The sequence below is a fragment of the Cygnus olor genome, chromosome 4 (genome assembly GCF_009769625.2).
Source record: "Cygnus olor isolate bCygOlo1 chromosome 4, bCygOlo1.pri.v2, whole genome shotgun sequence".
In the NCBI taxonomy this organism is placed as follows: domain Eukaryota; kingdom Metazoa; phylum Chordata; class Aves; order Anseriformes; family Anatidae; genus Cygnus; species Cygnus olor.
In genome coordinates, this window is record NC_049172.1 from 33,405,329 (window position 1) to 33,422,315 (window position 16,987).

At 35.7% G+C, this 16,987-nt stretch overlaps 1 protein-coding gene across 5 annotated transcripts in view; it reads left to right on the plus strand.

Moving 5' to 3' along the window:
- The window catches only part of LRBA (LPS responsive beige-like anchor protein), a 396,366-nt gene that overhangs the window by 72,825 nt on the left and 306,554 nt on the right, over positions 1-16,987 (plus strand). For all 5 annotated transcript variants that reach the window (XM_040554872.1, XM_040554875.1, XM_040554874.1 and 2 more), the window contains 8 exons: positions 1,990-2,979; positions 3,923-4,098; positions 5,365-5,518; positions 5,926-6,106; positions 7,371-7,498; positions 7,865-7,972; positions 10,150-10,321; positions 10,943-11,387. In XM_040554872.1, coding sequence (XP_040410806.1) covers positions 1,990-2,979; positions 3,923-4,098; positions 5,365-5,518; positions 5,926-6,106; positions 7,371-7,498; positions 7,865-7,972; positions 10,150-10,321; positions 10,943-11,387 — 2,354 coding nt within the window. The remainder of the gene's footprint in view (positions 1-1,989; positions 2,980-3,922; positions 4,099-5,364; positions 5,519-5,925; positions 6,107-7,370; positions 7,499-7,864; positions 7,973-10,149; positions 10,322-10,942; positions 11,388-16,987) is intronic.

A 16,987-nucleotide genomic window follows, 5' to 3' on the forward strand; every position in this document is an offset into this window, starting at 1 on the left:
TTGTTGACTCTCCTTTTGAAGTTGTTGCAATAAAGCTTTTTAGTAATTGTGGAAATAGAGGAATCAACAGGGAGAGGGAGGAGAGCAAAAGCTGGCTGTAGATGAAGTCAAGTTGTCGAGTTTTCTTCTACTCAGTAATGTATTTCACCAAAAGTATCGTCTTTGCCTAATTGTGTTTTTGAACATAAATGTCTAACATTGCTTATTAAGATCTACTTTGGGTTGGTTTTGACATCCTGGCTTTGGTGCAGTTCAGAGGGGATTTGGAAAGAAGTATTTTTGAAATTAAAAACAAGCAAGCAAACCAAATCTAGTTAACAATACTCTCTAGTCAAATATTTTGTAGATCATTGTGGCAGGTGGATGAACCTTTAGTTATTTGTAATCATTCACACTTTTTTCTTTGTATATAACAGATATGAAACTAGTATGGAAAGACTTTTTTTCTAAAACAGAAGGACGATTTCCCAGTTCTGTTGCTAGAGAGTCTAGTTTCAATTAGTTCAGCTTGAACAAATAACATGCTTCAAATAATGTGTTAGTAAAGTATACTACTCCTACAGTACATTAACACATGTTTGGAAAATAGTCTGTTAAAGAACTAACATTGACAACACAACTTGCTAAAAATATTTTCTACCTTTGTTCTCTCTTTGCTCTTCTCTGATTAGTTAACTATAATCTCTAGTACCTTTTCAACCTATGTATTTAGCTTTTGACTAACGCATTTGAGAATTTAAGTAAGACAAGAAAATGTGTATTCATATTGAATAAAATGTACTACTCTGTGTTGTTTAAGGAAAATGTTTATGATGAAGAAAACAGTTTAAAAGAAACAAAACAACATACATCTGCAGTTTATATGGGGGGAAATGTTGAGAACTAAGGTTATAGTTTCTCAGCTCTCTCAGAATAAAGGGGATAAATAGGCATTTCTGATACAGGAGAAAAATCTAAATCCTAAACAGACAACTATGGATAAACTAAATTTTATGACAGAATAATAAAAACTCCAGTTAAGCAGTGAGAATTTTTTTCAGCACCAAGTTATTTGTTTGGGCAAATGATTTTTGTCAGTATGTATACAGAGAGTTTTTCTACCTGGATTTTTTTTCTATACATAAAAATATCAGCTCATTTATAGGCTCTCTCACTTTAATCAGGCTTTGTAATTTTTTTTTTTTTTTTTTTTTTTAAATCAGACAGAGTGAATAGCAGCTTGTTGAGGCAAAATCCTCTCCAGAATTTTAGGTATCATTTAACAGTCCCCAGGATTTTGGCTTTGTTACATGATTCTTTCTGCTCCTACATTGTCAGATGTTTTTTGTTTGTTGGTTTTTTTTTTTTTTTTAATGTAAACTCCTTAGAAAAGATTATTTTTCTTTGCCAATTGTTGAGAATGGTTAAGGTACTACAATGATGTGAAAGTTCAGCCATGATAAGTGCCCCTGTTACTTATTACAAAGCATCCCATCTTAAAAAATGTTGAGATTATCAGCTAACTCAAATTTGGTAATTCTCTGGATGTCATATTGTTGCATTTTTATTTGCATCCTGTACAATTAAATGAATGCAAGTAGCAGGGATAATTCAAATTACAGATGACTGTTATTATCAAAGGAAATAATACGAGTGTTAATTACAAATATTAAACTTTAAATGTTTTAACTTCTACCAGAAATAGTCTCTAAAACTGAGTAAACATCTTAGTTCCTGTCCTTGGATTCATTCTAGGATTTTTTCCTTAAGGTACCACTTTTTTTTTAAAGCCAAGAGTGTCAGACATCCTTAAGAAATACTTGCTGTTGATTGAAGTGATATATGCAATAGGAAAATTATTTTTAACCTTGTATTTAACATTATCATGAGGACAGCATCCAATATAAATTTGTGGTATAACTCCATGATTTGAACCATGATTTTGAGTTTTTCAGAGTAAATGGTCATCGGTATGTAATTTTTAATGTACTTTCAACTCTGTTCTTTTAGGTAACATTTGAAATGCACAAAGAAAGTCTTTCTCAAATGTACAGGGAATACCAAGAAAAAGGAGGTGAAGAGAGTGGGATAGGTCCTTCTGCTCCAATAAGAACAATTTCTGGAGTTAGCAAAGGAGTGGAAATTGCGAGAAAGCAACAGTGTTTGGAGATAAAAGAAGCTGCTGCTGCTGCGGCTCCTTCCTTCCAGGATGTTATGGAGTCCACTACTGAAAAAAATGAGTCTGATGGTGACCTGCAAACACATTCAGTGTCTGAACAGACGAAGGAGGAAGACAGGGAGACTAAACAGGATTTAAAAGCAATGCCTAGTTCAGAATTTTCTCCAGAGCCAGAAGCAATAAACCCCAGTGTTTCAGAAATTAGTAGTGGACTAGCTGAAGCAATTGAAGATTCTCTGAGCAAACCTCAGGAGCTTATGGAAGAAACAGTAGCTGCTTCATTGGTAATAGAAACTACTTCGGAAGGAGAAACTCCTGCAAGTCCAGAAGGAGTGGAAGAATCAACAATAGAGATGGAGGATGAGGATGACTTCGTTGATTTGAAAGAGGAAAGCACTGTGCCTTTACCTTCAGAAGAATTTGCAGAAACAGACAAAAAGCATAGCTCTACTGAAAATCAAGTGACAAAGCAGGAAGAAGTGATAGAGAAGCAATCTGAATCTGTGCTTTTAAAATCTGAGGATAATGTTGGCATGAATGGGAAAAAACAAGAACTGGCATTATCAGAAACCGCAAATTCTGCAGTTCAGGAAGTAGCGACTCAACTGGATTCAGAAGGGAAAAAGAAACTGGAAGAAAAGACTGTTTCTAGTGAAAAAACAGCTGAAAATGCAAATGCACATGTAGCAGAGCCTGCTGGAGCTTCTGAAAAAAGAATTGCTAAGCTTGATGTTTCTAGTGTTGCATCAGATACAGAAAGACTGGAACTGAAAGCCAGCGCATGTCTAGAAGCACCTCTGCCCGCCAGGTCCATACCTGAGGTAACTTCTACCTGTCTTTTGTATGCCTAGCTTAAAAATAAAAGGAGGTGGACTTTTTGTGAGGTTATCTAAAGAACACTTTCAACCCTTGATTAAAACAGCTGTAATTCTTACTAATTTGTGTACTGTGAAGTTTCTGAACTTCTATTCTTTGTCTAGCCACTTATGGATGTTGATTGAGTATTTGGCTAGCTGTATTTGTGTCACTGCTTCCATTCTTAAGTTTGAAGAATAGAAACATTTATATATTCTGACACGATTTTATTTAGAATTTTTCTGCTTTTTTACTCAATCTCTTTTTACCTCTTTTCAGTCTGATCACTTATATGCACAACTGTTAGAATTATTGAGAAGCAAACAGTACTTGTGCGGAAAAAAAACCACACTAAAGTTCTGTGATATCCTGATGGAACTTGTGAAAATATTTTTTACTCTGGCTTCTCTGCAGGCACACAAAATACATATTTTTGAAACTAAAATTGGACGTGGTTATCACTCTGTCGTGTCAGCCTATGTTTTCATGCAAGTGCAAGTTAAACCTGGGCTTCTGTTGTCTACTGCTGTGGTTTTCATGGTTTTCACTGCTTGTCATGGTTGAATGGTCATGTATCTGAGTACTTCCCTTCTGCAGAGATACCTGCTAATGGATGCTCTTCATTCTGCACCATTCTTCCTTAAAGGAGCAAAAGCACTGTCTACAGCAACCTATACTCCCCCTGTGGTAAGGTTGAGTTGCTGCTTGTGTATGCCTAGACTGACAGGTGTGGTAGTGCAGCTGTAGACTAGTATTTGTGTAATAGTTTTAACTTTATTTGTAACTATGTGCAAAGTCTAAACGTGGAGCATCCAAACTCTTAAGTCTGTGAAATGCCATTCAGTGTATGCCGTAGAAGACAATAACCAGGGTGTGGGAATTTTTTTTGTCTACAAATTGTGTATTCAGAACTCAAGACAGCAAGATTCTTCAGGACAAGAGCTAGCTGCTACGTCAGATACACAGAGAAGAGACTCTAGGTCAACTGTGTTCCGCATTCCTGAGTTTAAGTGGTCACTGATGCATCAGCGCTTGCTCACAGACTTACTCTTTTCCATTGAAACAGATATACAGATGTGGAGAAGGTAAATTTATGTGCTTTCCATGGAATGATCTAGACAGGCATTTCAACAATAGTTAACCTGGGATTTCATTGAAACTGCATCAGGGTCACTCTTTGACTTTGAAGTCTGTACATCTGGTATTTTACTCATTATTCAATAACCTTATTTCTTTTGTGGCCTATACCCAAATATTCTTAGATTTTGTTTAAAGACTCTTTACAAACCTAAATGTGTATTGGTGCAGACCCTCAACCTATATTTTGGCTGAACTCCTAGCCACAATTAAGTCAATGGCAGTCCTGATGATTTCAATTGGACCACGATTTTCATGTTCCTGATCAATGTGAATCATCTTTTACATATATCTAAGTATGGACTAAAAAAATCCTATCCCAAATACTATTTACTACTTCCATATTTACACAGATCATGTTGCTGCTTTATTAGGGTTCTGTGAACAGAAGTATTCTAGTTATATGTATTTAAAAATGAATTTGTAATTGGTCTGGAATGTAATTATCAGGGTAGTTTTAGTAAAAAACGGAAACTTTGAAACCAGTAATAATTCTGCATTTTTAAGCTAAGATTTACTAACCTAAATAAAATTATGTCTATTATCAGCTTTTAGTACTAAATGTCAAATTTAAATTGAACTGTATAACTGAACTGACCTAATGAAAATGAATGTAGAAATGAATAAATAGTTCTTAAGTGATTGAAATACAATTTAAACTGTGGTGGATTTTTGTTTGACTTTCACTTTTAAGTTGTGAGTAAATTAACTGCTCAGGATGTCCTCAGATATAACTAAATACATTTTTAGTTTAGGTTCTGTTTTGAAAATGTTTCCTTTTTTACACTGGATTTATTTGTGTTTTGTTGATTTTAATTTCTTTGTATTAATATTTAATAATAAATCTTTTTTCCAAAGATTTAAGTTAAAATCTAGTTTGTACCTCCAGGAAGCTATTGTATTGACGGATACAGTGACTTTCACTATAGCAGATAATCATAGAACCGGCCTATAATGCATCTTTATCCAAATAATATTTAAGCATGCATCTTGATGTTTTTAGCAAGTTATAATCTGGAGAAGTTTAAGAACAGAAAGGAAAGGTATTTATAGGTTTAGATTAAGGTACATCAGTTGAATCTTCTGGTGATATTTGCTGCCCCACTGCTATTTTATTTTATTTATTTATTTATTAAACAAAGATGCTAAAATACCACAAATAAAGCTGTATTCTGCAAGTATTTTTGTGAAACCTTCTTCTATGTTTTGGACAGCCATTCTACAAAAACTGTGATGGACTTTGTGAATAGCAGCGACAATGTCATATTTGTACACAACACAATTCACCTCATCTCTCAAGTGATGGACAACATGATCATGGCTTGTGGTGGTATATTGCCATTGCTGTCTGCTGCTACATCTGCTACTGTAAGAAATTTCATTTTTATTTTGAATTTTCTCTTGTGGGTATACACCTTTCTTTATGTAGTATATTAACTACTATATCTGTCCTTTTGGGAAACAGGAATGTGAAGGGGGTGTTTCCACAAACATCTTTCCTTCCTTTGCTATTTCCACGCTTTCTCTAAGATAAATCGGGTGCCTGCCCTCGTTGCCTGATGAGATAAAAAGAAGTCGCTTAGCTTCGTTGTCCTACAGTGGTCTGGAATAAGATTAAATCTCAATACTAGTGATTGTTTCTAGAATATGATGAATTACTACTTCTGAATTTGACTGAAAACAGACTTCCAACATACATTTTTCTTAATTTGATACGTACGAATTATCATCTTTGTAAAGAAGTAAATATTGCTTGCAATTTTTCCTCTGTGTAGCATGAATTGGAGAATATTGAGCCGACTCAAGGACTTTCAGTAGAAGCGTCTTTAACATTTCTCCAGAGATTAATCAATCTTGTGGATGTGCTAATTTTTGCAAGCTCTCTTGGTTTCACTGAAATTGAATCTGAGAAAAATATGTCATCTGGAGGAGTTCTGCGACAATGTCTTCGTCTAGGTAAGTAAATAAAGCCACTTAATAAGCATAGGAGCTTGCTATTATGAAATAGTTAGCTACTGATAGCTTGGTTTTTTTATTATTTTTTTTAAGTCAAGACTAAATTTAGTCTAAGATGCCTTGGGATCTCTTACTATTTTACTATTACTCTACCCTACAATGCATATGCATGGCTTTTTTCCTCTTTAAGAAGTTTAAATAAAACAAATGATTAAAGTTTGGTAGCCTGACTGTTGTGGATGTATGTTTTCATTTTACCCATGAAAATATTTTTTTCCAAAGTTCCCTAAATAATCAAGACTGATAATACAGCAGCATTAAGAAAAAAAGAAATCTTGTACCATGTATAAAAGCGTGAACATTCACAGGTTTACCTTAGAGAAGAGGTTTAAATCTTGTGTTCAGTAGGTGAAGGAATAGTGAAAAATAGAGATGTAAACTTCTAAAGGATTCAAACTGATTAGTAGCTGTATCCAGAATTATAGTATGTTTGTATCAAATTGGATTGAATGAAAGTGATCATTACTTAAAAATAATAATAGTAATAAAAGCATTATCTGCATCCAGTTAGTTAATACAGGAGGAGAGTATTCATGCCAGTTGCATGCTGTAAGATTTCTTTGCAATGAAAAGTTTAATTTGCATGAGTGCCAGAGCAGCTCAGAGCAACAACAGTAACTAGCCTTCCTCTCCCTTTCTAGGCAATTAAAACTTTGTGCAGGTAGAACAAGATTTATGGGATGCAAACAGGTATAGAGGTGGGGTAGTTCTTTTTTCCTTTGAAAATAATATTAGAAGACAAAACAGGTACAATTTGAAACTAAAAAAAAAAAAAAAGTCATGTAACATAAGAATGTTTAGTCCAAGAGTATTGTGAAGCAACTATTGACATGTTTCACTACTGTATCACTTCTTTCTTCCTTGCTAGTCTGTGAAATTTAGCTTCTTCACCTTTCCCAGCTCATGAGATTGAATGCATGGTAAAATTTCAGTGAGTGATGAAAAAAGGATGCAATAATGCTAACTTACTAACTTTGAAGTATTCGTTACATATAACTTATGTGTTGTAATAGTTAAGTATTAATTATTAATGTATTTTGAGCATTGTTTTGCAACTATTTAAAACGTCTGGAAGCAAAATATTTTTACTGATGTGCTTAAACTTTATAGCTTAAGTAATAAACAGACATATTATACATTTCTGTAAGGGATATAGAGAATACTATTTCCCAGGGTAATTCTTAACATTTCTTTTCCCTTCAAGTATGTGCAGTAGCAGTAAGAAATTGCTTGGAGTGTCAACACCATGCACAGATGAAGCCTATTGGAGACCTTGCAAAGAACCAAAAAACAATGCAGGGCTTTATAGGAACAGGAAAATCCACAGCAAAGGTAAGTATGAGAGCACGTTTCAGAACACAAAAGTTAATAATCATTACTGTGTGCAAAGGGATAGGTTTTTAAATTTGTAGCTGTACCACTGATACTTTAATAGAGCTGAAGAACATAAACACTGGAAATCCTGAATTAACTTTTCCAAGGTAGAAATTTAACATGTACATATTTAAACTTGCATGGTGAAATAATTTTGTCACAAGAAATTCAGATTTTTGTTTTCCCTTAAAATACAAAATACATATGTGATTTTTTTGCTTCCAGTTATGATAATATGATGTACAGTGGGGAATTGTACATGCTTGATTATTCATAGAATGCTTTTAAAAACAGATTTTGAAAAAATTGCTTTTTTTTGAATAGAGTCCAGTGGACATTGTGACTGGTGGAATTTCTCCAATACGAGACCATGACAGACTTCTGCAGGACATGGATATTAATCGACTTCGAGCAGTAGTTTTCAGAGATATAGTGAGTTACAAATTATGTTATACCTAGACTTCTATTTGCTATATGCTTGCTGTGTTAACGCAGTTGTCTAAACTTGAACTGACTCTCTGGAATTCTGCCTATAGCTTTCAAGACTCTTGCATGTTAAATATGTTGTTTCTAGTACAAATATATTCTTTCACATGCTGTACATAGACAAATTGTTTATATATACTATGTGTCAGGAAGACGTTTACATATACTTTTTGATGAGTATCTTTCTAGCTAGTTATGACTTAGAGGCCATATGTAATTCCTTTATGTCCCTTCGGAGGAACCAATTTGTGTGTATGTGCTGTATATATGCATATGCTTTTTCGGCTTGAATTGACTAAAAATAACTTTGCCGTATGTCAGCAACTTTATAGCTGATATTGAGGAAATTGAGATTGATTGCTTAAAAAAATCCCTCTGTAAGCAAATACAGTAGCTACAATGGCTCTGAGTCATCGGCCCCAAGCTGGTGTGCTACAACTTACTTTACAATATTTAGAGTATTTAGCAAGTATAATGAATGACCCAATGGCTTTTGTGTTATCCAGAATAGTTTGGATAGAACTATTGGTTTTCACATTTACAGGAATTACTGATTGAAACAAGCTTCATTCAGCCCCTACCAGTATCAGTGTGCAAAAGAGTAATGGGTAGTTAATCTTCTGTACTGGTGGCAACTAAAATAATCCTAACAATGTGATTTTCAAAATCGAGCACATTTTATATTCTCACTTTTTAGTTTTAAAAAACAATATACGCATATGGAGTTTGCTTTTTATGGTATATCTAAGCCACTGGATTTTCTGTTTCATGAGTATATGTAGAATAATACAATAGCTCTGCTTTTTGGCTACTGTGTTGAGCTGTAGAGAAAAAGTAGACAATAAAAGATCTCTTCTGGAGTACCTTTTATCTGAGCTGTTTATATTCATGTCTAAATGTTTTATGTTTCATTTGTGTGCGGTTTCTTAAATGGCATTCAGTGCACAGAATTGTGATTGGTATGATTTGAACACGTATAGGAGGAACCTACGTGGATTCCACTTAACCATCAGTAGTATAACTATATGAACTGTATTTCAAGGAATTCTATAAAAATAGCAGAAAAAAATAAGAAGTAGCGCTGCTTAACTGGACCACAATTTTATTAAATACAGTTGAAAACTGTCCTACAAAAACTAACTATGAAGAAAATTCTATTTAATCCTTACCAATCTAGGGGGCTGCACTCTGATCATGATAAAATGAGCTTTACAGTTTGAGAAGTTCAAGGAAGTAAGTTAGAGAAAAGAAAAAAATGAATGCCTCCTGAGTACTTAAGTACATGAGAGGAAAACCTGACCCCCTCCCCACCCCCCCCGCCAATTGGTCTGTGATGACCAAAATTACTCAGTTCTCTTGTGATTCCAATGTGTACAAAGACGTTTTTGCCTTTGGTAGATTTTATTTTTTGACCAAAGGGTGAAGGGGATAGTCTTAGACTAAATCTTTGTCTATTCACAGCTGTCCGCGTAGGCCTTTCCTGTCTTTCACTAGGAGTGACTGAGTACCCTGAAGAGGCACTTGGCATAATTCATGTTAAAATGTTGTGAAGAGATGAAAAAAAAAATAAATCTTGAAAACATTATACCAGTAATGCCAATGCATATTTGCCTTGTTTGTTTAAATTTAATGTATTACAGTACATCCATCTTGACAATCTGAGGATGAAATAAAATAACTTGGATTCTGGAATTTATTCCACTTCCTTCACTCATATGTAATAATTTATAAATACTTTTTCAGTTTTCTTGAGTACACTTGCCTGGTACTATTTCAGCAAATGTTAATATCTTGGCAAATGAGTAATCATGCAGTAGAGGAAACACATGTAAATAAAGGTGACCTAGTCCCTGCACTAACTGGAAGCATGTAGTCAAAGCACATAACCTTAGTCAACGTTGTCATATATGAAAAATGAAGGGATTAGTGCCCCTTGAATACAATTGCTGTATTCTCCAGCTTTATGGGTGAGGCAAATTGTGACTAGAGAATATTGTTCTTCCGTTGTTGACATATCAGCTTACTTTCAGTCTGTTTATGGTAGCGCTGGGCATACTTTACAGAAAAATAAGCATGCTGCTGAAATTGTAATAGAAAATCTGTGTGTGTGTCCTTTTCTACAGGAGGATAGTAAACAGGCTCAGTTCTTGGCTTTGGCTGTTGTATATTTCATTTCTGTGCTCATGGTTTCAAAATACAGAGATATTCTGGAACCCCAGAATGAAAGAAGACCACCAAACCATAGCCAGTCATTCAAGAAATCAGAGAATGAAAATAATGGAACTCCTGCTACAGGTGAACTGTTCGTTATTTGACTAAATATAGTAATGTGGCTTATGCATCTTAAATTTCTGTAGAAGGCCACTTCAGATTGTACAGAAATACATGCTTTATAACCACTTAAATAAATAACATGAAAGTATCCCATTTCCCTCTTTCTCATCTGAGAAGAACCTAATAAATAAATAGAGGTGTTTAATCTCAGTGAAGTAGCTAAGTATTCATGAATGCTTGTTGCAGAAAAAATGCTATCTTGCTTAAGGTCAAGCATGCATAAGCATAGACTGCCAATTTTTTGTTTCCACTGTAAGACTGTATTTTATTTACTGCTACTCTTCTTTAGGGCAATCAATTCATTTTCATTCTTTGGCTGAGTCAATATTTTCTGTTTCTTTTGTCTCAAATTTTGGATGTTGAGACTTTTTATGCTTCTTAGAAATTGGAAGGATTTTCTGTTCCAAGTTTCATACTAAATACTTAAATACTAAATCTCTAAGCAGGCAAGAGGAAATAGTTATAGCTGTGTTATTTCCTTTGTCACCTATTAGTGTTACTTTTTTAGGAGCATTGTGGTGAATACATTGTGGTGTTAATAATGCACTTCTCAAATTTGTTCTCTGTCTTTGGTATGAACAGATGTGGAAAACCCATCTGCTGCTCTCAGTGCTTCAACTTCAGCCTCCACTGAAGTTTCAGAAAGTACAGCATCTGTACGAAGAAGGGACTCTGGTCTTGGGGAGGAACCAACTTCAGTGCAAACAAACAGTTCAGGTGGTGGTGTTGAAGCAGGACTTCTGAATGTCAGTGCAGGTCCAGATGCTATCAGTGAAGTACTTAGCACTCTCTCATTAGAAGTAAATAAGTCTCAGGAGGGCAGAAATGAGACAGAAACTGAGGATAGTAAGCCTGCAACTTCTGTGCCAGCTGCAAAAAATGTTAATGTAAAAGACATCCTGAGAAGCTTGGTAAGCACACCAGCTGATGGGACTGCAGTGGATCCTGCTCTTCTGCCACCAGCCTTCCTTGGAGTACTTGGTGAAGGAGGTGCTGAGCATCATGTACAGTTCCATTCCTTTGACAGGTAATGTAACTTCTAAAATATTTGGACTATTTCAGTTTGCTTAAGCTATCTGAATGAAAACAAATCACACTTAGTTTCAGCAGATCTCATGTACAGTGTCATCTAGTACTTAATATAATCAAGATGCTTGATTTTTAAGTAGAACCGTTGACTACAAAGCCCTCAAATGGGTTCACCATGAAGATACTGTGGTATTCTCTGCAATTCATGGGATGTTTTGTTGTGCTGGAAAACGACTGGTAATTGAGTTATACTTGAATGTCTCAAAGCCATCGCTTCTTTTTTTTTTAAAGTTGATTCTTCTGTCTCCATGCATGTTAGAGCTCAGAAGCAAGTATGGTAAGAGGGCCAAGAAATTGCCTAGAAATGATCGCAAGAGTAAAAGAAAAGATTGAGTGTAGGCTGCTCTTTTGTCTTTCCTGTTTTCCTATTCCTAACAGCAGCACTTTCAGATGTTTTCTGCCTCCTCCTTTATCTTCTGCTCTGCATAGCATTTGTTAACTCTCCTCCCAATTGTCTCCCTCTCCCTATCATCCTCCCTCATGATCATTGTGCTCTGACATTTGAAGTGTCTATGTATTCCAGTGACACACTTAGCAAATCTTGATAGATTAGGTGCATTTATTCAAGCAGATACCTTTTAGAAATACCAAAGATAGACTGGTGCTTCTTCAGGAGAGTGCTTTACATTCAAAAAAAAAAAAAATCCAAGTGTTCTTTTTTTTTCTGCACTATCAGGTGTTACCTCTCTTCATATTAATGGTAACAATGTGAGACAGAGCAGATGAAATATCTGCAAGGTAAAGGCTAATACAACAAATCAATGATATATCAGGATAACTGATGAATAAACTTCTAGTTTAATGCTGTCATGTGCCACTTGAGAAGATACTCAGCTCATTAGCTTCCTGATTACATTTTTTTCCGGTTTGAAGGAAAGAAACCATACTTTTTATGTTTTCTAAATTAGGAATTGGCTCATAATCTAATGAGTGCTGCTGTACTGTGCACATTTATTTCCTGGGTCCTTTAAAACTAATTAAAATGGATGTTGAATAATTTCAATTATGTGTAGATTAGCATGTGCGTTATCACACACCTGTATCTAGTTTCTGTTACTGTGGGCCTGCAAAAGAATATTGGCTTAGTAATAACTAACAAATGGACTGAGAACAATGGAGGTAATCAGCTAGGTGTCCTTCCACCAGTGCAATACTCCCGTACTCCTTTATGAAAACGCATCTGTGTTCTGCTAAGGGCCTACTTTAAATCTTTCAGGCTTCATTCAATAGATATATCCCTAGCCTCTTAGATTTGCTGTGTTACTGTAATAGCTAGAACCCTTTTTTTCATTTTGTTTTACTTTAATAAGCATCTGCCTTTCTTAATACTGAAATGTACAGTGGATTTAAAATGGGCATTTCTTTTTTCTATTAGAGTGAAATCCCTCTTTCTTGATGATCATTTTGGTGCCCTCTACATCACAGTCTCCTTAGCTCATCTTTTCACAAGTGTAATAGGCCATATTGTCTTTTACTATTACCGACTTTTACCTCTACAGGATTTCCAAAGACAGTAAAGAAAACAAAAAGAACAAAAGAAGGCATCTCATAATATTCTTGCCTCTAGCAAAGCCTTAGTCATATCCAGAAATTCTGCAGTGGATCTGCTGGTGGGAGGGCACCCTTGTTACCAGAGCAGTATTTGATCTCCTGGTTATTCATGGATATCCTTTGGCTCTGATGTGTTTGCAGTCCATGGCTGCTATGCTCAAACTAGCAAACTTAGATGACCGAAGAAAGAAGTGCAGCTCTGCCAGTGGTATGCTACAGCTGTCTGACGTGTCTTCTCAGCTCAGATCTCTGTGTTGCTAAAGAGGAAAGAGATGGTGCTTGTTTTCTGGCTAGGTTACAGGTGGTGTGTGTGCTAGCTTTTGGTCCACTTGCTCTGGTCTCAAAGTAAATAATGTGTTCTGCTCACAGTGCTGAACAGGAGGAAATGTTCTGGGAGCAGTAGGAGGATGAAGGCAGAAGGGGAAAATGGGGAGAATAGAGACACTGAATTAGAACTTGGTCTCTCAGTCCCTGCTGCTTTTAGCACTTCCTTACAAATACCTGTTGTTGCTCTTTAAAACAAGTGGGCAATTGATGTGAAATAGCATGCGATTTTAGTCTGTGACGAGTGTTTGTCCTCAGGAAAGTCTTATGATTTTTTGTTGAATGATAGAGATATGAACTGTGAAAAACTTGAACTGTGGTATAATTGGATTTGGTGAAGCAAGTCACTGAAAAGTTGAACTGCTTTCTGTTCTGCCCTTTTACCTCTCCAGTCTGTCTCCACACTGTCCCAGATGGACTCTTTTCTCCTTGAGACAAGAACAATCTGATGTTTACTCTATCAGATACTGAAAGGAAAGTAGTTTGGTGAAGGAATACATACAGACATGTGAAAGGAGCACTTGGAATTGTGATTGTGGTGCGTAGACTGAAGCAGTAAGGCAGCAACACGCTTGTGAATGGGAGAGCAGACGGCAAGCAGTTTTGTAGGGGCTTATATAGCTCCACTGACTGCTCCACACCATTGTGAGGGTATAACTTTTTACTTTTTATGTTTAATGTGAGGGGCTAAATATGTGAGGAGAAGGTCGTGAACTAGTATAAAATATTTTGTCCATCAGCATTTGCATGTGACCTTGTTAAGTCAGTGGTTCTTTGTTTCTCAGTGGCTTACTATTTCATTTCATTCCCTTTATGGGCCTGTCAGGTAGACAAAATTGTACTTAATGATGTAGAAGTCTTATCCCTAGACAATTATAATCTGGTAGTGACATGCACAATCTTGCATCTCTGGTAAATATGTTGATTTGTGACGAGGCATGTTGCTAGCTAGTAAATCAGTTAATCAAAAAGATAGAATAAGTGCATATATGAAATATTTATATTTAAAATGATATATAGAGAAAAGTTCCATGACCACTTCAAAGTGCCTATATCTTTAGGTAGTGTGACTCTGCTTAAAATACAAGTTTATGCTCTGAAATGACAGCACAGTGTTTAGTGACAATAGCATGAAGGAGTTGTACCAGCAAAAGAAAAACCTTTTACAGGAGGTTGTAAAAGAGTTGAAAATAATAGCTTTTATCTCTGGGATACACGAAAATACTAAGGGTACGTAGGGAAAGTTTGAAAAAAGAAGCTTTAGGATGCTCTCTAACTTTCTGCGATGATTTAAATATAATCTGTTGTCTGATAGCAAACAAGGTCTGTGAGCTACTGTTTAACTTGTTTTTCTTTAAAAAACAACAAAACAAAAAATTGCTTTGGTAAAAGTTGTTCCCATGTAGCAGTTTACCAGTGGGGTATCTCTGGGAATTTCAAAGCATCTCTCTGATCCTGCATTTATCTCAGGAATGCTGTGTCAGAAATCAAAACTCTCCTCGTATCTTAAGGATTATCAACTTCCCAGCTATAGCTGGAGAGTATACAGTAACAGCTATGTGAGTGAAACCTAACTGAAAGGCTGCCAGGTTGCAAGCCTTTGCAAACAACTAGGTGTGTGTGTTCATTCCCATGCCAAAAATCCCCCCCTTATCTTATGTGAAGATACAATCTTGTGATTAGTGGGTGCCAAGGGTTTATCGTGATGAAGTTCAAGACTCGCATTGGCTTTTTCCCAGCATCCCCAGGAACATGAATTAATGTTCCAATTTCAGTGGGTCCTACAACAGTTTTCTTACTTGGCAATAATCTTGTAGGAAAAAGGGAGGACTAATGCAAGCAAATTTAAATAAAATAGCAATAAAAATAACCGAAGCTAGGATAAAAAAAAACAAACAACAAAAAACAGAAATTTCTCGTCAGTTAGTCTAATAAAAACCATAACCTATAGCTTGCCATTTTTATTGTGCAATGTAAAATAAAAACTTGGTCTCTCCTGGCTTCTATTGCTCTTTGTGGAACCACTCAATAATCATGTCATTATAGGAAGCCGATGCTGAGGGTTCTAAGGAATATAGGCTCTTAAATCATGCGAAATCTATGGCTAAGCTGTAACTTACAGAATAGGTATGTTAATAAGCTTGTTTATCTTTTTTGGAACATTTGTGTGTGAGCTGCTTAGCTTGGCTCCGTCAGCATTTGTGTTAGTCATTCAGTGGTATGCCTGTGCCTTTGTAATGGTTAATTGGGGTATTACGGTTAAATATAAAATTTGTCTTTATATGGAATTAATACATGTTAGACATCAGTGATTTGGGCTTCAAGTGTAGCAAGAATGAAGTTGTTGTTTATAAGATTGAGTCTACCAGGCACAGGTGGGGACAGAATATGAGAATGGGGAATCTGTAGATCGAGGTGCAGGCAGTTATGCTGTGATGAGAAGCTCAGCTACTTTGGCACCCCAAAAATCTGCATTCTGCAGGAGCTGAAGAGGCAACCATTTGAAGTCTTCTCCCTGCCAAGCTGATTTTAAAGCTTCCTCCCAAAATGATTGTATTCTTTTTATCATCTTTTCTTTTCCCTCTTCCCTCCTTCCCACTCCTGTGATCTCTCATGGTTTTGAGACTCTGTTATTCTTCCTTTCTCCTTGGGTATTTCAAGGGAGACATTAGAGAATGGGTATTATCTACAGAGAGCAGAGCCTATAGAATGACACTGACATGGCAGGCTGCTTTCCTGGCTCACAAAGTAGAGGTAAAAATAAGTCTCTGATCCTCTTTACTGGTCTTTTGCTCATCGCTTAGAAGCCCCTGCAGTGGTCATAGTTCTGGTAGCCTGGAACAAGACTAACTTCTTTTGGTTTTGAATGAAAACCATTATCCCTTAGGGAAACAGACAAACTGTCACCTGTATTGCTGTTCAGTGCTAAAAAATGGAATGCTGAGATTTACATCCATACAAATTCCTATATGTCAAGAGGAATTAGAGCTCATGTAAGTATTTTTAAATTATAGTGAGGTCATCAGTTTGGCCTGGCCCATGTTGTATTAGGAATATTTGTCTCAGTCCCAAGGAAAATCTGTAACTTAGAATATATTTAAGATTAATGGCAGACTTGCAAACTTCCAAAGAATAAATATTTAGCAAAAATGTGCTCAAAATTTAGGAGATATTTATAGTTACGTTGTATTTTTATGTTGAAACAAAAATCAGCGATCTTGAAAACAAGAAAGCTTTCAATAAGTAAATCCTTATAGAATTTGGCAGAATAGATCATTATTGTGTAAGCCTTTGTCTGTGATGGAAGTCAGTGTTCAGCTCGGTGGTCTGTGCTCATTCAGCAGTGAATAATTGTCTGCAACACGAAGGCTTCTTACACTTCAGCATAATTGGGACTAATAACACACTGACCTTCTGGCTAAGATGTATTTATGGTGGCTAGTTCTCACTATGCCTGACCTACGTTTATCAGTTCACGTGCTGTAAATTCCTACTTTAGACCTTAAAGTTGATTTTAAATTAAAAAAGGAAAACATCTGATAGTCACGTGAATGAGGCAACTAAACTTGCATTTTTACAATAGCGCTGGAGTTCTGCTTGAAAGGCATCTTAAGAATATTTTTGTGCATTTTTTTTCTGGATTATATTATTTCTTCTTTATCT